General features: G+C 36.9%; 2 protein-coding genes and 1 long non-coding RNA gene across 4 annotated transcripts; 1 reads left to right on the top strand and 2 right to left on the bottom strand.

The window, feature by feature from the left end:
* Nucleotides 1-439: 439 nt before the first annotated feature.
* LOC103444682 (protein GIGANTEA-like) lies at nucleotides 440-10,077 on the top strand. Its single transcript, XM_008383633.4, has 15 exons — nucleotides 440-660; nucleotides 1,035-1,316; nucleotides 1,528-1,599; nucleotides 1,710-1,764; nucleotides 1,877-2,019; nucleotides 2,245-2,519; nucleotides 3,985-4,040; nucleotides 4,311-4,551; nucleotides 4,667-4,817; nucleotides 5,833-6,042; nucleotides 6,208-7,749; nucleotides 7,957-8,025; nucleotides 8,331-8,549; nucleotides 9,340-9,432; nucleotides 9,572-10,077. Exons 2-15 carry the CDS (start codon nucleotides 1,230-1,232, stop codon nucleotides 9,869-9,871), a joined length of 3,513 nt encoding a protein of 1,170 aa, XP_008381855.2. The 5' UTR covers nucleotides 440-660; nucleotides 1,035-1,229; the 3' UTR covers nucleotides 9,872-10,077.
* Nucleotides 10,078-10,627: 550 nt separating this feature from the next.
* LOC103444683 (UDP-rhamnose/UDP-galactose transporter 6) lies at nucleotides 10,628-14,173 on the bottom strand. 2 transcript variants are annotated; one of them, XM_008383634.4, is made up of 6 exons: nucleotides 13,884-14,173; nucleotides 12,766-12,991; nucleotides 12,243-12,427; nucleotides 11,945-12,145; nucleotides 11,631-11,792; nucleotides 10,628-11,241 (listed from the first exon to the last, which is right to left on the bottom strand). In XM_008383634.4, exons 2-6 carry the CDS (start codon nucleotides 12,890-12,892, stop codon nucleotides 10,912-10,914), a joined length of 1,005 nt encoding a protein of 334 aa, XP_008381856.2. In that variant the 5' UTR covers nucleotides 12,893-12,991; nucleotides 13,884-14,173; the 3' UTR covers nucleotides 10,628-10,911. The 2 variants fall into 2 exon arrangements, with proteins under 2 accessions (XP_008381856.2, XP_008381857.2); XM_008383635.4 differs by having other exon boundaries at nucleotides 12,766-13,010; nucleotides 13,884-14,121.
* A 3,958-nt stretch (nucleotides 14,174-18,131) lies between these two features.
* On the bottom strand, nucleotides 18,132-18,742 carry LOC108174382 (uncharacterized). The gene is made up of 2 exons (XR_001791193.3): nucleotides 18,483-18,742; nucleotides 18,132-18,387 (listed from the first exon to the last, which is right to left on the bottom strand). It is a non-coding gene; the product is annotated as an uncharacterized lncRNA (long non-coding RNA).
* Between the last annotated feature and the right edge of the window lie 4,065 nt (nucleotides 18,743-22,807).

The raw sequence follows: 22,807 nt of genomic DNA, 5'->3' as shown, positions 1-22,807 counted from the left end.
AACACATGTAAAACAAACATTTCTATATTATTATTTGGGGACAATATATTTCGTCCTCTGAATCCTCAAATCATGTACGTTAATCATACATCGTGCAGTTAATTTTTGTTAGGTATTATTCATGTTTAATTTTAAATAAAAATATTTAAAATGATTTACGACTGCACAATATATAATGAACATACATGATTTGAGGATTCCCAGGTTCCTTACCAAGAGGATTTGAAGAGAATCCGCACTCGTATATTTCTATATTAATATTTTTCATGATGTTGAGGTATTTTTTGTTTTTTGTCATATGAGATATAATATGTATTGTATGTATTGTATGTATGTCTATGTCATGTGTCCATGATGGACATCCATGCATGTGTCACATGACGTGCCATTCGGCCATCCTAGCGAGAGGAAAATATCATTGCCACGTATGCACAAATCTAGAGAGCAAGCCTAAGGCCTTGTAAAGATCTCCTCTCTCTCTCTCCTCTCTCTCTCTCTCCTCTCTCTATATCTCTCTACCAAAACTACAGCATCTTAAAAATATTCCAACTATAAAGAAAGATAAAAGGAAAATAAATAACGAAGCTGATTTTACAGTGAACACTTTCCAGCATTAAGATCCGAAACATTTCCAAGAAAAAGCTCTCAGAGAAGCCCCAGGTATTTGTTTTATTTCAAAATTTTTATGGGAAGTTTCGGATTTTTACAGTTCTTGGCATGTTATTTATTTGATTTTCTGAATTTTGTGATGTGCGTGTCTTTGCATTTAAATTACAAAAAGATATGATTTTGAAGCTACCCATTTTCATTAATTCGATATTTGTCAATCATTTGCCAGATTTTGAGAAGGAAATTAGCTCATCAGTTGAATTTTTAGGTGCTAGTTCATAGCTACTCACATGGGTCTTGTATATTTATTTTCACTAATTTTTCTGATTATTTTAATTATTTAATGTTCATCTGAATGATTGGAAATTTTGGAATTTGTTTATTTTTTTTCCTGTAAATTTATATGTTGTACACTGCTTTCACAGCAATCAGATTGCAGTAATTTGGCATGAAGTTATCAAGATTTGAAAGTTTTGAAGATTTTGTGAAAGGCACAGACTTGGATTTGTGAAGAACAGAGGGTTGGAAAGCTTTGTGGAATTTCTTGTGTGTCGTTTTATTGTGGTTGCAAAGTCGCCGTTTTGGCGCTGGATTAAAGTTATCTGGGAGATTAAGCTTCTATGGCTGCTACATCTGAAAGATGGTTTGATCGGCTGCAGTTCTCCTCATTGTTTGGGCCGCCCCCGCAGGACGCCCTACGACGGAAGGTGAACGCAAATATAATTCCTAATCTTGTGCATAATTATATTATATCTGTGGGTGTTTATATTTCTATTGTTAATTAAAACTAATCAGCGATTGGAAAAGATCAATTTCTTTCTCTTACAGAGATTTATTTTTTGTTGCTATTTTCTGCCTCTAAACCTCCACAACAAGAACTGAAATAAATCTTTCCTTTTCGCTTTTTCCTTCCTGTAGGCACAAATTACTGCGTATGTGGACTACTTTGGTCAGTTTACATCAGAACAGTTTCCTGAGGATATTGCTGAGGTAAGCTCTTTGAGTTTATGTCATGAGCATTGTCTTTGTGCAATTCAACTTGCTTGTATAGTTCAGATGTCTATATCAGATGTTTGTACTAATACATTGTCTGCTGACAGCTGATCCGCAACCGTTATCCATCAGAGGTGAAGCGTCTCTTTGATGATGTTCTAGGTATTCATACTTTACCTTGTTAATTATTATCTGATTAATTAGACCTTGCAGCTTATATTATGTCGTCTCGTGGTTGAGTAATGACTGCTTTTTCTACTTGGACATATTCCAGCTATGTTTGTCCTTCATCACCCTGAGCATGGGCATGCTGTTATCCTTCCAATTATTTCATGCATCATTGATGGTACCCTGGCGTATAAGAGCAGTAGCCCTCCGTTTGCTTCGTTCATATCATTAGTCTGCCCAAGCAGTGAGGTGATAACATATCGAATTAATCTTGCCATTTGGAATTTTCATTTTTCAGTTCAATGTAATACCGAGACTGTTTCTTTCTTGATGAACTGTATCTCGCACTTAAGTTTCATTTCAACAGAAGTTTCTGTCTTGCTTATTCTTTAACAAAACAGGAATGTTTGCTATGTAGCAGAAAATTCAAAAGTATTATTTATTTACTTATTTGTATCTTCCCGTTTTTCACAGAAAGAGTATTCTGAGCAGTGGGCTTTGGCATGTGGGGAGATTTTGCGAATTTTAACTCATTACAATCGGCCCATATACAAGGTGGAACAACAGAATTGTGAAACAGAAAGAAGCAGTAGTGGAAGCCATGCCACAACAAGTGACTCAGTTGATGGTGAATCCAGCCGTATACCTTTGGTACAACAAGAGAAGAAACCCATAAGGCCTTTGTCTCCTTGGATTACTGATATATTGCTTGCTGCACCTCTTGGCATCAGAAGTGATTACTTCCGCTGGTGAGTGCACAGTTTGGTTGAGTGTCTGTTGTTATTTTTGTTGAAAGTCATAAGCATTGTGGTTTTGATTTCAAGTCACATGCATATGTGCAAACCAGGACCCACTCCAATCAAAAGTAAAACAGTAAACTACAGAGCTTTGTTTGTACGTGTTAGACTATTAAGTAGCAGTTCATCCGAAAGTGTTTTTTATTGTCCAAATGATATATTGACCAATGAGATAGTATCATATTAAACATGTCAACTATTCAAAATCATTTTCTTTCCTGTGGTTTGGTGGGTGTTTGTAGCAAATTTCATGGTCCTGCGTTGTTCTCATCCCACCAGGACTATCTTAAATAGATAACTCCGTTATAGAAAAGTTAGGATGCTTAAGCTTCCAAGGTCTCTTAATTTGATTTTCTAACTTAGAACAACACTAACGACTGCCTGACAACAATATGAAATATATTTTGTAGCTTTAATTTGAATGTTTTAGGATCTAGCTCTGTACTTTAATCTTCACACTGGTCTCATAAAAGTTTTTTAGACGAGTACAATTTACAGAAAGGAAATGGGTTATTAGGGTTCAGGGCAATTATGAGATTTAATGTTTTTATTCATTCAGTAAGTTCATCATGTGAACCTCTGTTATTATTGTCTTAGCATTGCATCTACTGTTCAAACATGAACCATGGGCTTTTGTCACTTTCACTAAGGGTATGTTTGGGTGAGGGACTTTTTAAATTCCAAGGGATTTAGGCCAAGGAAGACATGGATCACAAGAAGTTAGATAGGAGGGATTAGAAATGCACAACATGGGCATTACAAAGGTATGCAAGAGGGATTTGCAAATCCCTCTCACATGTCTTTGCAGTACTCAACTCCTGCACCACTCGATTTAAATAATTAAGAGCAATGAGTGTAGCGATGATGTCACAAGATAATGGTGAAGTATTGGGCAACCATGCTATTGCTACTATTAGTAAGCACGGCCAACTGTTGGCACTCTCTGCACTGCCATATGTGATGAAATGTAATATCAACTCATGAACACGAAATATGGAAAGTTTTGTTATAAAACAAATATATCAAGTGATGAGTACATCCTATTTGATTCCTGAAATGAAAGGAAAAATATGACAACAGGAGAGGGAAGTCTGTTTTGATAACCTATATTTCTGTATTCCATTCTTAATTATTGTTTTTTTTAATTTAGTTTTTGTGCATGTAAATGATACAAGGGTAGACCCATAGAAGATTAAGCTCTGAAGGAGGTTGGAATATTCCTTGTGGTCCACTATTTATGTAAATATGTTTTATGTTGGAGATAAATTCTTCATTAGTCCAATAGCAGTTTCATGTTACTCATTGTTCACAACTTCAAAAGAAAGTTTAAATGCTATCAAATGTTGAGCAAATCATTTCATCTTGCTCTCTTCTTATTCAATCTCATGTAATTTAAAAACCTATGTATGCTTTACAGGTGCAGTGGGGTTATGGGAAAATATGCTGCTGGAGAGCTCAAGCCGCCATCAACTGGTTAGTTAAAAATTCCTTCACTAGTATAGAATGCAATGTTGCTGCGATTATTTTTTAGCGTCATGCATAAAATGAATTTTTTTCTGCAAGCATCAGTTAAAATGTAACATAGAATCTGACTGTACAGCAGTTTATGTATAACATTCAGGTGGAATGTAAAGGAAAATAGCATAAAAATATCCTAAAAATCTTATATATTTAATTATTTATATTATATAGAATTCACAATGAATGATTTTCTTTTTCTTTTTCTGTTTTCTCCTCTCTTAGCTTCTTCTCGTGGATCTGGAAAACATCCGCAGCTCATGCCATCAACTCCAAGGTGGGCTGTTGCAAACGGTGCTGGAGTTATATTAAGTGTTTGTGACGAGGAAGTTGCTCGCTATGAGACTGCTACTTTGACAGCAGTCGCTGTCCCTGCACTTCTTCTTCCTCCTCCAACTACAGCTTTGGATGAACATCTAGTGGCAGGGCTACCAGCTCTTGAGCCATATGCACGCTTATTTCATAGGTAAATCTTCAAACTTCCCTCTCCCGAGCCACTACAAAAGGAAATAAATCTTTGTTATTCTGTATACCTGACTGAGTTTTCCTGATATTTATCAATTTCTTACATCATGCAATAGGTATTATGCCATTGCTACTCCAAGTGCCACTCAAAGACTTCTTCTTGGACTTCTAGAAGCACCACCATCCTGGGCTCCTGATGCACTTGATGCAGCTGTACAGTTAGTGGAACTCCTTCGTGCTGCCGAGGATTATGCATCTGGCATAAGGGTAAGCTGGACACTAGTGATTGCAAATGTTTAATATAATCTGATGCTATGCTGGTGATCAATATCAAGCTTGATTTGAAGATATATTACTTCATCTTTCTGGCCACAATTTTTTTTGGCATCTCATGTATTGCCTGCTTTAGAATGGATTAGTAAATGTTTGATCTGCAAGAATATCTTTTAAAATGGTTTTCTCATCTCAGATATATCTACTCTCTACTAAGCATTGGCTGGAGAGGAGTATCATAGTAGTTGCTTATTTTATTTGAATTTTTTTTCAGTGGTATCTTCTTGAGTACATTCTATGAAGTAATCTCCATTCCACTATACATATACCATAGTCTTTTCTTTCTTGCAACATTCTGAAAATTGAGCCTGACTTATCCTAAATCAACTGGTGTGTCATTTTTATGCAAGTGTAAAAAAAAAAAAAAAAAACAGTTTTTTTTAAGCTCTGATAAAGAAACAAACTTTTTCAAGCTTATTGACATCTAAATTACCCAGACTATCACCATCAGAAACATTCTGCAAAGTCATGATGCCAAGGGCATCCTTCCTTTTAATTGGTTGATGCTGCAGAAGCAAGATCTAGTGTGTGCCCTCTGATCATATGTATGGACTGTCGGAAACCTAATCAAGTTAGAGCATATTATTTTGATTGATGCTGATCCTTAAAGGCAGAAAATAGGGGGAAACCATTCCATTACTACATTGTCTGATAGTACTCTTTATCAATTTTCATACTTCAAGAGACAGTTAGATGTACTTGTGTAACCTATACAGTTGATTGCACACATTAATTAATTTTTAATCTTTTAATGTATGCCATGTTGTGTAGACAAATGTAATTATATCCACGCTTCTAGAACAGCAGTCCACTAATAAGCTGAAAGTTCCCATAAGCCATCCCTCTCTCGTGCTCCTTTAGTGGAAAATATTTGATTTGTAGCGTCTCTGAAAACTGATTGATGCAGCACTTTAATGGTGCTCTTATTTTTTTTCTTTTGTTCATGTAGCTTCCTAGGAACTGGATGCATTTGCATTTCTTGCGGGCAATTGGGACTGCAATGTCCATGAGAGCAGGTATAGCAGCTGATGCTGCAGCAGCTTTACTTTTCCGAATACTCTCACAGCCTGCATTGCTTTTCCCTCCACTAAGACAAGTTGATGGAGTTGAAGTTCAGCATGAGCCCTTGGGTGGTTACATCTCAAGCTACAAGAAACAGGTACCCGTTAATAACTTTTAGTATTTTAGGTTTTTATGCTTCAGCTGCTAAAATGCACTTTGATCTCATTTCTTTTTTTTTTTGGCACTGTTTAATCATAAGTTTTTGTCCACGAATAAGTACTAATTGAACCTAAATACTACCTAAAAAAAAACTATTGATCAGATTGAACTTCCTGCGGCGGAAGCAACAATTGAAGCTACTGCCCAAGGGATTGCTTCTATGCTTTGTGCCCATGGGCCTGATGTTGAATGGCGAATTTGTACCATATGGGAAGCTGCCTATGGCCTCATTCCTTTAAGTTCCTCTGCAGTTGACCTTCCTGAGATTATTGTTGCCACTCCATTACAACCTCCAATTTTATCGTGGAATCTGTATATACCCCTCCTTAAGGTCTTGGAGTATCTTCCTCGTGGAAGTCCTTCTGAGGCATGTCTTATGAAGATATTTGTTGCCACTGTTGAAGCGATTCTTCAGAGAACATTTCCGTCTGAGTCCTCTAGAGAGCAAAACCGGAAAACAAGGTACCTTTTTGGCTTGGGGTCGGCCTCAAAAAACCTGGCTGTGGCAGAGCTGCGTACAATGGTTCATTCACTATTCTTAGAATCCTGTGCCTCAGTAGAGCTTGCTTCACGTTTACTTTTTGTTGTGTTAACCGTATGTGTCAGTCATGAAGCACAGTCAAATGGTAGCAAGAAAGCAAGAGTTGATGAAAGTTTCCCACCAGATGAGAGCATTGAAGAATCAGAAAAGATGTCTGATAAGCAGAGAGACAGAACTAAAAAGACCAAAAAACAAGGGCCAGTAGCAGCATTTGATTCTTATGTTCTGGCTGCTGTTTGTGCTCTTGCATGTGAGCTTCAGTTGTTCCCTTTGATTTCAAAGGGGACTAATCATGCTCACTCTAAAAATGGAAAAAATGTAGCGAAGCCTGCCAAAGTAAATGTATGCACTAATGAGTTTCAAAGTAGTGTAGACTCAGCAGTTTGTCACACACGCAGAATATTATCGATCTTGGAGGCACTTTTTTTGCTGAAGCCATCTACTATTGGCACTTCATGGAGTTACAGTTCAAATGAGATAGTTGCAGCAGCTATGGTTGCCGCTCATGTTTCTGAGTTATTTAGATGGTCGAAAGCTTGCATGCATGCGCTGTCTGTCTTGATGCGCTGTAAGTGGGACAGTGAAATTTCCTCCAGGGCAGCATCACTATACAACCTTATTGATTTCCACAGCAAGGCTGTTGCATCTATAGTTAACAAGGCTGAACCATTGGAAGCACACTTAATGCAAGTTCCAATTTGGAGGGATTCCTTCGTGTGTTTTGAAGGCAGAAAACTCAGTCAAGGTGGAAACAGTAGATGCTCTAATGTAGGTCAGCCATCTGCCTTGCAATGTGAGGATTCTTCACATTCAGAATCTAAACGCAAATCTGATATTGCATCATGTTCAAATGAGGGGTCCGGAAATACTATTGGTAAAGGTGTTGCAAGTTTCCCATTAGATGCTTCGGATTTGGCCAACTTTCTTACTAAGGACAGGCATATAGGATTTAGTTGCAGTGCACAGGTTCTTCTTAGATCCGTACTCACAGAGAAACAAGAGCTGTGTTTCTCAGTTGTCTCACTGTTGTGGTACAAGTTAATTGCAGCTCCTGAAACCCAACCTTCTGCAGAAAGTACTTCTGCTCAACAAGGATGGCGGCAGGTAATATTATATTTCTTGTGTCACTTTGCATGACTTGTCATGGCAGTCTTTTCCAATATTATTAATTTATTAGCAGGTTTTGTGTTTCTATATGCTGCTCTGGATCAGTGATTTCATTGGATACATTTGCACTGCACTTTATTTGAGATATTGTTGCCCCTTTTTCCATTATGTATAATGTTTGACAAGTCATTTTTAAATCTTTAGGTTGTTGATGCATTATGCAATGTTGTCTCAGCAACACCAAAAAAAGCAGCCACAGCAGTTGTTCTTCAGGTCTGAATTTTGTCTCGCTTGAACACTACATGATTTTTTAGTTATTTATTTTTTCAGGCGATACCAGGAAAAGGCTTTGTTGTTGTTGTTGTATACCATGTAGGCCTTCATTGATATATACTGAAAAACTAGATCTTTTATTGCAAAGTAACAAATCCAAAAGTATTGTTTCTTAATTCGTTTTCAATACCTGATTTTGGAAGAGTTGTTTCTTGGATGGTGCCCAAAAAATTGGCTTTGTTATTTTAGCGTTATTAAATTGCATCATTGGTTTAGTTGGTTTCATGACCTTGTACTCATGTCAGGCGGAGAGGGAACTGCAACCTTGGATTGCCAAAGATGATGATCAAGGTCAGAAGATGTGGAGAATCAACCAGCGAATTGTGAAATTGATTGTGGAGTTAATGAGAATTCATGATAGCCCGGAGTCATTGGTAATTTTGTCAAGTGCCTCAGATCTACTTTTGCGTGCCACCGATGGGATGCTTGTTGATGGAGAAGCTTGCACCTTGCCCCAACTGGAGGTAAACACACGACTACGTTAATGTTTGTGGCCTATGACTTTTGTTAACTAAGCTGAGACATGAATATTAGTATCTTTTTCTCTTTTTAGCAACTGTATGAACACCGTCGACCTTCTATGTCTGGACTGAAGGTGGATTTCACCACCAGGCAGTCCCTTTTTGATCTGCCATACTTCCATTTCAAAACATAAACCATCCTCAACTAGTGTCCCTATTTCATATAAGCTTTTTGAATTGTATATTCGTAATAAGTAATACACATAAGATTGCCGAAGGCTCAAAACATTAAAATAGAAACAAATTTATAATCTAAACTTGGTGAATCTATATCCAAAGAAATCAGGGTTGGCAAGTGAATTTCTTTCACCTTTTGCTCCCATCTAATCTCATTTTCATCGTTGATAATTATGTCTTTGCCCATTTCTATCCGTTTCAATGTTGGGCAGCCCTCAAATCTTTGGGCTTCATGCTAGAATCAAATCACTTTTTTGTACCACGTAGATATGGCACATTACTGGATCATCTTTATTTTTATTCTTTTACACTTAAGCTTTACTTGGGGTTAATTTGAATCACCTTTTTCCCCCTCTAATATCACTATCGTCATTCATTATTTCATCTTTCCTAATATTGTTACTCAACCATTTTTTATCCTCATTTACAATTATATCTCTGATGCTACCTTACAAATGTTTTTTCGTATAGCATAGCGTGAGTACATATAAATATAAATTTTCAATTTCGTTGACCTTCAATGTGTTAATGCATCAATCTGTGGATAAATTGGCAGCTACTGGAAGCAACAGCTAGAGCAATTCAGCCTATGCTAGAGTGGGGAGAATCTGGGCTAGCAGTCGCAGATGGCCTTTCAAACCTGCTAAAGGTAAATAGCCATAATTAATTGATACAATCGCTGATACGACCCTAGGACATTTCAGAAAGAAAGAAGGAAGTGCTTTATTTCATTTTAGTGTTTAAGAGAAACGGCAAGTTATGTGATAAATCTGCTCCAATGAATGCAGTGTCGTCTGCCAGCCACCATCCGATGCCTTTCTCATCCCAGTGCACATGTGCGTGCTCTGAGCACATCAGTTCTTCGCGATATCTTGCAAGCCAGTTCAATTAGACCTAACCCTAATCCGGTGGAGATAGATGGTATCCATGGTCCGTCCTATAAGTATTTTAACTTAGATGTCATTGACTGGCAAGGTGACATAGAAAAGTGCTTGACATGGGAAGCTCATAGCCGACTTGCGACTGGAATGCAGATTAAATTTCTTGATACTGCCGCAAAGGAATTGGGTTGTAGTATTTCCTTGTGACATCGATTATCTTCTTCCGGTGTATAATTTTTTTTCACGTGAGACTCACACAGTAGATACTTGCATCTTTGTTGCCTTGAAAGAGATGAGTTTGCAGGTAAGTAGATATTCATTTTGTTCTTGTGGATATAAAGGTGGATATATTGTCAAAATTTTCTTTTCCGAAGAGACGTTATGATCCCTTATGGAAAGAGATTTGAGCCCTATCCTGTGTTTAATTGTTGTCCAAGTCTTCATGTTAAAAGTTTTAATTTCGAGTGTCGGGCGAGTTGAATGATAGGATAATCTACACTAACTTGTCTAAACTACGGGAGGAGGATTTGAACAGACAAGACCTCGCACGCTCCTAAACCCTGAATGCTCTTAATTAATGCCAGTTCCGAAAATAATTGGATTATTATTCTGTGGAAGTGTATTTTTCAATGTTGGTTCCCTTGAGAGCTTACCATCGTTGAAAAGAGCTGATCGGAAGTTGCTTTCCGGTGGCCATTAAGCCAAGTTAGGTTTTACGGGGTGGAAAGGCTACTTCCCTCTGGCCATTTAAGCTGCGTTAGGGGTTACGGTGTGGAAAGGGATTTCAGAAGCAGCCCGGACGCTGCTTTTTAAAGCCGCTGCCACAAGAAGTAGCCGGTGCTCCGCCCTTAATAATAATTACAGGCTACTTCCGATAAGCTCTTAAGCACGTCCGTAAGGCAACCACTGATAGTGTGAAAAGTTACAGTTAATGACATAGTAAAGAATTAAACAAAAATCCGATACGCTCTCAAGGTAACTTCTGATTCAAAAGAAAGCTGAAAAATACAAGAGCTCAAAAAAAACACAAAAATAATTACTACGATTATGATGATGTAAACAAAAAAAATTGAAATTGGTATAAAGAGTTTTCCCTATCTTTGATGTATCCATTCCCCCAAAGGGACTGAATAGCAGGACAAGAAATCGAAATTCGGAGGCTAAATAATCAGAAAATTTTAGGTTTGTAACCTCAAATCATTTAAGAATTTCCTGATATCAGCCATTTCTACTTAAACTGAACGAATTTAAACTTTTCCGTCATGTTCAGTAGATTCAGGAAAACCACCGTGTTTTTGTTGCCTGCTTGTAGGAAGAGAGTGGCTCCGACGCTCCTTTCCACCGGGCTTAGACGAGGCATTTCCATACCAAATCATCCCAACCACAGCTATGATCATTCCCAAAACAACATGCAGATTCAGACCCTCCTTTCCAAAGAAAAAGAACCCCATGATCAAAACAAGAATTGTTTTCATATGCCCCAGTACTTGGAAGGAGACAGCGGTAAATCTTCCAATACAGATGAACTGGCTGAGATTGGTGCCTACCGCGATTGTGCATGAGAGAATTATAAACATCTGCAGACACAAGGGTTCAGAGAGAATTTGAATGACATTTCCGTAAAATCAAAATATCATAAAACTTGAAGACAAATGAAGAAGTTAATCACTTTGATATTGTACTGATTAAAGTAGCAAAGCTCTATATTAACAATATCATACGCTAAAATTTTTTCAAGCTTCATGTCACAAATTCACATATTCTGAGCATGACTGAGGTACAGAAGAAAACAGGGAAACACTACTAATGCCAATGTATAGCTTGATGCTCAATTTCAGCTGTAAAAATAGATAATAATGCGCTAACCAATTATTAAAATCATTAACATGAGTGAATCATTAGCATAACAATGACGTCGTTTTATAAAAGGACCTATCCTGTTCATACTGGTGTAAATGATACTTACCAGAGATCCATAGTTATAGTCATAGGCATCAACTCTCTTGTTTGTCAACCAATAGTCAAGGAAGGGACCGAGTAACAGAAGAGATCCAGCCTGGGCCGGAGCAGTATGTCCCAACAGACTGAAAGAACCAAGTGAATATTTCCGTTGAAGAAAGTGCACGTACTGCAATTAAAGATTTGACTTAACTTTTAGATAAGCCAATATGAAAATTTAAGAGCTTGACAAAATTGCAGCTTGGGGAGACCCATTGATGAGGATTTAAACTCTCTCTCTCTCTCTCTCTCTCTCAATGTGCCCAGGAATGGATAACTTACATATTGTTGTAGCGCAGTGCTCCATACAGCTATAAAGGCAGCAATGAAGCCCTTGGCATTGACACTCACATCAGTGACAGTGCAAACACCAACTCCCAAGAGAACAATTCCTATGCTCAACTTTGTGTCTCTTGAGTAACGAATCTTATCAAGAACAACTTCCAGTAAACATGACACGGGGATCATACTCAGCTTTGCTATCTGTCAATTATATCATTTATATTAGAGAAAATGTAACTCCCAAATATATTGCACTATTCAGTAGCTAAACCCAAAGTGCATAAAACCCTGGCTATACCTGATAAAATCCCACTGAGTTCCACATTAGACTCACGTTCATTCCAACAATAGAGAAGTTAGCAAAGACCATAAATTTTAGAAGCTCAGAGACAGGTAGATGCGAGGGTTGAATGTATCCCAGCCACCTTAGAACAACCGTCATCAAAGTTGTCGTAGCAAAATGCAATCCGGTTAATGTTGTAGCTGAAAATTGTTTCAATTTAGAAGTGTATAAATACAAGTTATAAATAGCATGGTTATGGCTATATAAATTTTCTAGATTCATATCTCCGATAAACAAGTAAACAGAAGAACAACCAATTGATAATGAAATTTTAAGGTTATAGAAGATTTCTAAATCCATACCAATGGAAAAAAAAAAACAAATTTAATAAAGTTTGCCGAAGAAATGCAAGAAAGGTCTTACTTTAATCCTAAGCTTTACTTTTTTAAACGATATAGGGGTCCAAAACCTGAACTCATATCAGAAACAACTCGACTCAAATCAAATCAATCATTAAAAAGAAAGAAGAATAATTTACCAAAACTGAAGCCGTATGTAGCCATTAGAGCTTTATTGACAATTATGATCCCAACAGAAGTTACGACATTGAACATCCATGCGGCTGCATCTGCCGCCTTCTTATCAGCTTTGCTAGTGGGAGCCATTTTGTTATCTCCTCCGTTCAACCAGCCACTGTAGAGTCTTTACCTCTCAGCCTCCAGAAAGGCATCCATATACATCCATATGAAGCCGGACAGTTTCACCTGCTTTCGGAACCAAAAACTTTAAAAAGAGAAAACTGAAACAAATATGAAAACTGAAATTCCGCAATAAATTAAGACTGTTTAAACCTCAAGTATGATTCAACACATTGATGCCATGATTCTTTAAAAAAATAATTAAAAAATAAACAATATATTCCGTTATACATATGAATTTCATAAAACAACTATAACTTCAAATCACAATCATTCTTGTATAAAAGCTCCAAACTAATAAAATAACACTGTCCACCTTGCAAAAAGACAAAAAATCTGATCACAAAGATAAGGAGTCAGTAATTCGATCAGATATTGCCTACATCTCCTTGAGTGAAAACTGACTGAGCAGTTAAGTAATTCAAAGGAAAAACAGAGATGGGTGCTGCTGCTTTTCGTGCCCGGTTTCGAAAATACAGTCAAATCATCTAGTGCATTAACATTTTCCTCATTTCCTTATCAGCTAGTGCAACAATTCAGTGGGAGAGAGAGGGGAAGAGAAAGAAACTGAAAACCATTTTGACTCACAATTCACTGAACTAAGGAATTACCAGGACTTTCCATAACAGCACTGCACCAATTCTTTTGGGTAAAGCCCCATTTTTCAAAAACACAAATGCACAAAAAGAACTCACATTGATTCAAATCCACAACAAAATTTCTAACCAACCACATACAGACCCACTGACATTCCAGATCAAACACACAAAAAACAATCAAATTCCGAGACAGATCTAACCCCCAATCAGATCCCAGAAATCCCAAGAAAAAAACTGAGCCCAATTCAGCAGATCTGGTCGCAAAAGCCATCGATCACAGAAACACAGTAGCAGAAAAAAAAAATTAAAAAAAAAAGCCATGGAAAAGTAAGCGAGCAGTTCAGAAACAAGAAACGTACTTGTGGAATTGCAATGGAAAAGAAAGTTGGGATTTTGATTGGGGAGAGCGATGCGTATTCGTTTGGATGCTTGAAGTTTAATACGATTATGGGATTGGTTTCTGTGTTTTAGCAACCCAGTCGAGTCCCTCAGATTTGGAGAGAGAGAGAGATAAGTGGAACACGAATTTTAGTTTATTTATGCTTTGCAATTACTAGTTGTGTGTGTTTGGCTAATTAATTTTGTAGGTGCCACCTGATACACCAAATTTTTTGGTGACAATTTATACATCAATTTCTGAAATGTTAAAGGCATAAAAATTAAAACCTAATTTGGTAAGACTAATCATTCTTATACAATTTAGTTTGTTTGATTCAAATTTCATTATTTTCCTTGAAAATTGAACATCTACTATGTGTTAATGGTTGCAAGTTAAGCGAGGGAATGAGGTTGTGTAAATAGTTGAGAGATTAGGGTCAGGTGATTGTGGTAACCAATTTTCACCAGTTTCATAGAGGACACCACATGTATTAGAGCGAGCTTAACTGATAAGACCATAGCGTTTTTGCCAACATTTAACCCTTGTATGTTGAACATTAAATACAACAGGGGATGTCATTATGTGAATCGGAAAATGATTCTCTCCTCTCCTAATCTCTCTCATCTTCCTTCATCTCCTACTTGAATAGTTACGGTTAAATCACGTCAACATTTTATATTGATTTTTTTTATAAAGGACCTCATGAGAAGCCAATTTTCAAAAAGGCCAAGCCTGCCCACAAAAACTCTTCTATAAATACAACAATTGCAGCGTAGCGTTCTCCATCAAGAAGAAAAGGTGAAGAGTAAACTAAGGGGGCGTTTGTTGCGCCGGACTATCTCGGACTGAACTAGCTTTAAGGACTAAGTTGGACTGGCTTAGACTATACTAAGCTGGACTAACTTAGCGAAGCGTTTGGTGCAATATTGGACTAAAAAGCTGGATAATAACAAATTCAAATATTATATTATTTAATATATAAATTATTAATATTTTTGTTATGATCTTATCTTTTTCTCCATCTTTTCCTACCATTTCCATCCCACTCTCTCCCTCTTATCTCAGTTCTTCGTCCCACCCTTTCCCTTTTTTTTTCCTCCCAGCCTCTCGATTCCTGTCTCTCTCTCATTCCCGATCAAACTCCTTATCGATTCCAGTCTCTATTTCTCTGTCCTCCCTCCCTCTCTAGCTATGTGTTGTTCGAACGGAACCTCACGGCTCCATTTTTCCCAACGTGTTTTCCGGCCAATCCTCGTTGAATTGGATGAAGTTAGCACCGCCAAAAAATTCCTCACCATCCGTGGACCAAGATCTTAGCTTTGCATGCTCGAATCTGTCATGGATTCGAAGAAGCCCAAACAGGCCGAGACCTCCAGGGCATTTTCCGGCCACATTCGACCACCTTTTGGCCTCGATTCAGGTAGAATCATAATCTTGTCACTCCCAGCTTCAATTTGGTATATTTTATATGAAAGTTGGTTGTGAAATGGATCTGAAAGAAAGTCAGAAAGTTAATGATAGATCTAGGTGACAGGAGATGATGAGGAGTCTGTCGGGAGTGGTCGTTGAGCATGACGAGGACGAGAAAGAGGGGATAGTCTCAGCTAGTTCCATGGTTATTGGGGGGTTTCACTAAGACCTCTTAGTGAAGGGTTTTGTCCATACGAGTCCCCTTTAGTCTCATTAATGTTATTCCCAGCATGGAACAAACACGGTATTGGACTAACAGCTAGTCCAGTTCAGTCCAGTCCCACTTAGTGAGGGCAAACAAACGCCCCCTAATTGCTCTCCGAGAAAGAATGCCTTACAAAATTTACAAAACGAAAGGCAAAGGCAGAAACCGAAGCTCCTCGACAATGCCTTCCAATGATGCTCTCCCAGAAAGAATGCCATCCAAAATTTACAAAACGAAAGGCAAAGGCAGAAACCGAAGCTCCTCGACAATGCCTTCCAATGAGAAAAAGCTGATGTACCAATAGGATCATGAGCGCATCTTCACATCTTTTGACAAAATTATAGACCTCCCCGATAATCCCATTCCCACTGCACATTGAACCCGTGGACATCAGTTCCGTCACGCGAAAGAGCTCTGTCATCTCAACCTCTCCCGCCCCAACCCCAACGCAAGAGGAGTTTGATCCAGATGAGTTCATTCAGGTGACACATCTCTCGTAACGTCTTAATCCCTAAAATCGAATCCTAGCTCCGATCAAGAAAAACGTTGAAAAAGGTGAGCACAAAAGTTGCATCTTCCGCTTGCAACGACGTGAAGAACATATATAACCATGTTTACGTCGAGGAATTTGACCGCATACTGATGAAAAGAGATGCGAAGTTTGTCGATCACAACTACGCTAATGTAAAAAGAAGTAGAAGCTTCTTCATGACATTTGAGGTTCTTGCTATCCTCGAGTGCCTCAAGCGGGATGAATGGTTTACAAAGTGCGGGTTGTATGTTACCATAATCCCCAATTTTTCTCATCAAGCTAATTCGGATATCGTCATTGACGAAGTAGCCTGCAAGCTTGAATGTACTCAAGATGTTTGAAAAACTCACCACCATTTCGACCTCCATCTCCATTCATCTTGCTGTTGCACCAGTAATTTGAAGATCGCATCATACTTGCACCGATTCTCTTTCTCAATTTGACACATTGTTCTTTTGTTATTTTTAAACTGTTATTTTTTGTATAATTCACGTGTCATCGTATTATGAGAATTCTAACTCACATGCATGACACGTGAGTTCACTAAACAAAAAATTTGACCCAATCTAGATAGAATGAATATGACAAATAAAAAGATAGAATGAATACATTAAAGTGTTGTAGTAAAATTCAAGAACTACATTGGCGGTTCTGAATTTAAGAGACTAAAATGAGGTGGGATGTCAATTTAAGGGATTTTTTATTAATATAAAAACCCTTCTTTGTCTTAACAAAGTGGTGCAGCTTCTGCTTATTATTAATTATGTATTAATTAAGTCATTTTAATACCTTTTTCAACTACAAATGATTGAATTTTATGTTTCGAGTCGTCCCAAAATGCTAAAAACGAAAAACTTAAAGGCAAAATACGTTCATGAGTCATGACATAATACTGATTGATTAAAAAAAGTCGTGTATAAACAGATTCTGTAAAATCTGACCGAACTAGCTGAACCTTGCCTCCTATGGACAAAAACTTACCCTCTGTTTACCAATCCTTGAAGATGACATCGCTTAGACTTGCGACAAAATTATATTGGTTAGACATACAATTAAACACTTAAAAACTCATTAAGTATAAACGAATTATGTTAACCAATTGTAGGACTAGCTTGATTGGTCATCCCCAGTAGTTTGTCTACTCCACTTAATCTCAGATCCAATAAACATAATTAATTGGTCATCCTCTTAAGTTTATCTAAGTATCTAACAACACATTTCATCATGATGGCCGGTCATAATATCATTTGAAACCAAGATTTGTATTTAAACGAAGATTAAGAATTTAACATGGCACGTAATCAAATAATAACTAAAAAAAGTGCTTTGCAAATATTCATATCATGACTTCTAAATAAATCTTAAAAAAATCTTAATTACAAATAAAAATAAAAGAAAGATAGAATCCGGAATTCATAGCAAGGTATATCCCAAGCTCTCAATCTAACTCGAACGGAATTGGGTATATAAGGTGGTGGTGTATGGTTGGTATGGTACGGAGAGTTTAGGACGCCCTATATTTATATTATAAAAACCCTAAAAAGTCTGATAAAACTTTCCAAAAACAAAACAAAGACCTAAACAATAATGGAAACAAACTAGTAATAAATCCTTCTTGGCTTAGGGAACACGTCATCTGCACGTTTGATTTGGGATCATTCCACCTTTTGAAAATTTCTGAAAAATCGAAAACTTGTAGATCTCTGTCTCAGATTTCTCAGCATATATCGCTCATCTATAGGAAAAATCAGGACAGTCTCCAAATCTTCATTATCCCACAGATACGCAGTTTTTGATGGGAATGCAATTTTTGAGGCATTAACTTGCAAAATTGGAACAATTGGCTTTATAGACAATTATGAAAATTGGACACTATTGTAGAGGAAAAATAATTTGAGAGAGAATGAGAGAGATCTTATTAGAGAATTGTATATTAAAATGTGAGGCATAGCCACCCTTATATAGGGATATGACTACCCTGGCAAATTATACAATATCCCTAATTGAATATGGAGAATCAATTGAGGAATCAATAAATGGCGTATTGAATTAAGGAATTGGGGCCAATTGGTTACACCAATTAGTGGACGAACATAATTATCCTGCAACATACAAAATGATATTCATCCCTTTTTTTTTTTGGAGTACATCAATATTTTTACACTAAAGGGAGGGGGAGTTCGGCGAAGCCATACAATGAGCAACCTAATTTGGTACTGAATTCATCATCCACGAACCTATTAGATTCCTTCTACAGTTGGCCTTGCCTCAAAACTCCTTTGGAAAGCCGATTTATCATAAAAAAATGTCAGAAGTGCCCAGATTGGTTGACATTAAGAAAAAGGAAAGTAATAAGGCACTTTATAACTCACCTTTTTCTTAAAAACCTAGGGATAATTAATATGAAAGGCACCAACAGAGGTGACCTGTAATTCTCTTCACCGAGCTTGAGTTGGCAAGAAGATGAGATAACCGTGGAGGGAGAGGAGTGTTAGCACTCTCTGTATGGTGGTTGGATTTTGTAGAGATGAGGAGAATGGTTGCTCCCCATCCTTTGCTTTCCGATCCACAAAACCTGTAGGTTGGATGAAGCTATGAAGTACCACATATAGATGAGTCACACAAGTGTGAAACTCTAGCCAATAAACCCCTAAAACTGACTTTATAGGTTCCTTGGGCCTTTTGGTCTCTTTCATTCAAGTTGTTATGCACAACTTAAGTTAGAAGCCAAATGGGTCTCTACAAACCCGAAACTTATTTTAGTCCAATACGGTGTCCTATGTTGGTATAATTAATCTTAACCTACTCAATAAACAAACTTAATTGATCTCATCATCTTCATAAGTTTTTTTTTTTTTTCAAAACTCAAGTATATCAGTATGCAATCCATTAAGTTCTAATTAACTAGGCAATGAGAGATTATAACTCTTACAAATCGATTATGAATTAAATTTTTTTTTGTATGTGGTTCAATATCCTAGTAGCTCTATTGGGTTCCTTCCTAACCATGCGTTCCGGATTTGAAACTCATCATCTCCAAAGTTAATGTAATAGTTTCAAACCCTCCGCCACCCATTGATAATAATAATAATAATAATAAATTTCTTTAAAAAACCCCTCCTTTAACTCTCCCTTTAAGGAAGATTAATTGTTGTTAATCCTTAGGGGTTCAACGAGCCATGAGTGACAACTAATATTACGTCATGGGCCATGGCTACCGAAATTAAGTAGGAAAGACGGAAGACCAATTCAATTGGAATTACAATGCAATACAGTTATTTTTTAACTCAATACTTGGTATTACTGTTACATTATTAGGACATGGGCCCCTAATGCGAATTCCTATGTTCATATGATTCATTTGAATATAATATAGAACTCTCTCTTAATTATATTCAACACTTTGGCTAGAGAAAAACATATCTTAAAGTACTCTTCTTCTTATTAAACGTAGAAATTTCTTGTCATACATCCAAGACCTGAATGGTGCGTGGAACAAACCAAAGGGTCCTGATGCATCATTAAATGATCAAAGACGTATCAATAAAACAATTGTTTATTGCAACTATAGTTGAACATCAAAGTGCGCAACAAACAAACAAACAAACTGAATATGAAACTTTAATAAACAGAATTGCCTAAAAGGCTACATGAAAACAAAGAGACTACATCTTAACTGACTTAATGAAATAAACTAATACAATCACTCCTATATATAGTGAAAACTAAAGCAAAACCCTAATCCTTGAAGGACAAGAAACTCTAATATCCTTGGCCCACAAGAAAACCATAAACAATAATAAAATAATAACTAATTTTCCAACACCCCCGTCAAACGCATGGATGTACATGTCATGAGTTTGCCAACAAGCAGATGTGGATGCAAGCTCCGTTAGACGAGCACGACAAGGCAAGCTCCGTTAGGCGAACACGATAAGACAAGCAATTCAAGCAAGCAAATGAACAATCCAAGCGAAACAAGCAAGCGGAAGCAGTCAAGTAATTTCATCATTCAACCATTTGGCAAGCAACCAGATTTCGGCAGATGATCCAATTAATAACCAGATACACAACGTCACTCGAGTGGTCATCAGTCCAAACATTTGAGCAATCGTTGAAGTGGGAAACAACGTACTTCCTAATACAAGCCCAACAACAACTATTCTTATCACCCACGTGGAACTCAAAACCAACAAGTGGCCTAATAAATTGCAATCCAACAACATCAACTTATGAGATTCCCATTTTTTCTTTTTGATTTCTTTTTCCTTCTTTTTTCTTCAAACAACATTAATAGTGGCAGCATGGAATCTGGGTTCGCAGCAGCAAACAACACTGATGTGGGTCCGAGGATAGTCGTGGGTCGAAGGCGGTCAGCAGCAGTGGTGCAGGTAGGTCAGAAACAGTGGCAGTGATCCAAGGCGGAGACGAACTCAATCCGAGTTTGTGGTTCTCGGGTCTTGGCTTCGTCAAACAAGTGATGGGTTCATGGATGTCGAGTAGCAGCTGTGGTGGATGTAGAAGACAATGAATGCAGGTGGTTCGAGAAGATGGTGGCGCGGTGGTTCAAGCAAGCAAGGTTCGAGACGGGATGATGCAGGTGGGATGATTCGGTTAGGCAAACAAGGCAGCGGACGTGTGGGTTAGATATGGTGCGGGGGCGGACGCTGATGCATAGGTTCAAGGCAGCAACAGTTCGAAACCATAGGATCATACAACAGTAAACAACGGTTTAAGGCTCAAACGGCTTGGTGCAACAACGAGTTCAATTTTTGTGTTTTTTTTTTCAACGACATAACCCTAATCTAGGTACAAAGAAAAAACAAACTACAATCGAACTGATATCCGGCGACTGAAAAACAAATTGATACCACCAAGAACATATCAACCCCGAAGGATCTAATCTGCTCTAATACCAAGTTGAATATCAGAGTACGCAATTAACAAATGAACTAACTGAATATGAAACTTTAATAAACAGAACCGCCAAGAAGGCTACATGAAAACGAAGAGACTACATCTTAATTGACTTAATGAAATAAACTAATACAATCACTCCTATATATAGTGAAAACTAAAGCAAAATCCTAATCATTGACGGGCAAGAAACTCTAATATCATTGGCCCACAAGAAAACCATAAACAATAATAAAATAATAACTAATTTTCCAACAACTATAAATTTTCTTATTTGACATATAAGTAAAAACTTCTATATAAGAACTCTCGTTTGATCGTGTTGAATGAACTCACTCTCTATTGTACATCTACATATTTGTCTTGATATCCTTCACACTAATGACCTAACGACCAATCATTCTCTCAAGCGAGAAAACATAGCAAGTACTAATCGTTAAGGATTGTCAAGCCTAGCTAGCATTCCTATGCTTATGAACATTTAGGATGTGTATGAGAGCAAGGGCAGAGCCATAAAATATTTTATGGGTGGGCTAGCTAAAAAAATTACCCTAAAATGAAATGTTTTTTTTTTGTTTCATACATCAAATTTCACATATATTTAGATTTAAACACAAGAAGAAGATAGAAAAATTGATATCTCAATTACAACTACACAACTAGCACAAAGCAAAACACTGAAAGTAGAAGTAAAGACAATCTTAAACAAAATTGGTTGAAACTAATATAAACCCCACTATATCAAATCAGAATAATCTTGAACAAAATGATATCACAATTTTCGTGGTAATTTTTATATTTTTAGTTGTGCTAAATACTTAGTGGGCTAGTTTCATTAAAACTAGCCTCTTGCCACATGCATACGCATGTGGCAATTGGCTTTTTTATAATTTTTTATTTAAATAATTAATTTACATATTTTAAAAAAACTATTAAAAAAATGAATTAATGACTTGAAACCACCCACTAACGTGGGAGGTTTTTTTTTTTTTTTTTTTTCTATAATTCAAAATATTAAATTCATTCAAAATAAAATATGGTTAAATACTTTAGCTTCTCTTGGTTCAATTGTAATTTATGAAATTCTTAAAGGGCAATTTATGGTATTTTAAATGTTTCACCATTTTAGGGTGCTCACTTTATATATATAGATAATTCTTCTTACACATGTTTTTGTCTATTATATAGACTACACACTAAAGTATATATAAATATTGTTACAAATCCTCCCTGGGCTACAGCCCACCGTAGTCTTTAGTGTGGCTATGCCATTGTATGAGAGAAACATCTCGTGATTTAACCTTTCAGATTACATTCTCTCTATTACATGATCCCTTCGACTTATTATTTAAGCATTTAAATTGAATGCGAAAGTCATAAACAATAATTTGTAGATAAACAAATTAAACTCGCGATCTAAGTGCATGAAGTATGGGTGGACATGGTTCAGTTGGCCTAGTTTACTTTCAGTAATTTAACCGAACTAAAGACATATACAGTTCAATTTTTGAAACCAAGAAATTAATAAGAAAATCAAACCAACTTGGTCCGGTTTGGACCGAATTTTCAAGGCTTATGAGGGATGTATTCAATTGAGAATTTAAGAAACTTTAATGGATTTATAAATCCATGGATTTTTATGGAATTTAATTGATTTGTAGAGATTCCATATAAAATTTTGATTCAATTCTCTCGAAATCTCATGGGAAGAGGTGAGATTTGTAGATGCTTAAAATACACTACGAAATCTCTCAAATTTCCTCTAATTCCTCAACTTTTT

Source organism: Malus domestica, chromosome 10 (assembly GCF_042453785.1).
Source record: "Malus domestica chromosome 10, GDT2T_hap1".
Lineage (NCBI taxonomy): Eukaryota > Viridiplantae > Streptophyta > Magnoliopsida > Rosales > Rosaceae > Malus > Malus domestica.
Note: the sequence above shows the minus strand (reverse complement) of the source record. Positions and strands in the feature narration are given on the sequence as shown.

Excerpts from the sequence above, each read along its gene's own strand:
- LOC103444682 (XM_008383633.4), top strand. The coding sequence starts at position 1,230 with ATGGCTGCTACATCTGAAAGATGGTTTGATCGGCTGCAGTTCTCCTCA. Across the intron at positions 4,818-5,832 it reads ATTATGCATCTGGCATAAGG|CTTCCTAGGAACTGGATGCA; the intron begins GTAAGCTGGACA and ends TTGTTCATGTAG. Across the intron at positions 8,026-8,330 it reads CCACAGCAGTTGTTCTTCAG|GCGGAGAGGGAACTGCAACC; the intron begins GTCTGAATTTTG and ends TACTCATGTCAG.
- LOC103444683 (XM_008383634.4), bottom strand. The coding sequence starts at position 12,892 with ATGGCTCCCACTAGCAAAGCTGATAAGAAGGCGGCAGATGCAGCCGCA. Across the intron at positions 12,428-12,765 it reads TACATACGGCTTCAGTTTTG|CTACAACATTAACCGGATTG; the intron begins GTAAATTATTCT and ends AACAATTTTCAG. Across the intron at positions 12,146-12,242 it reads ACTCAGTGGGATTTTATCAG|ATAGCAAAGCTGAGTATGAT; the intron begins GTATAGCCAGGG and ends TATAATTGACAG.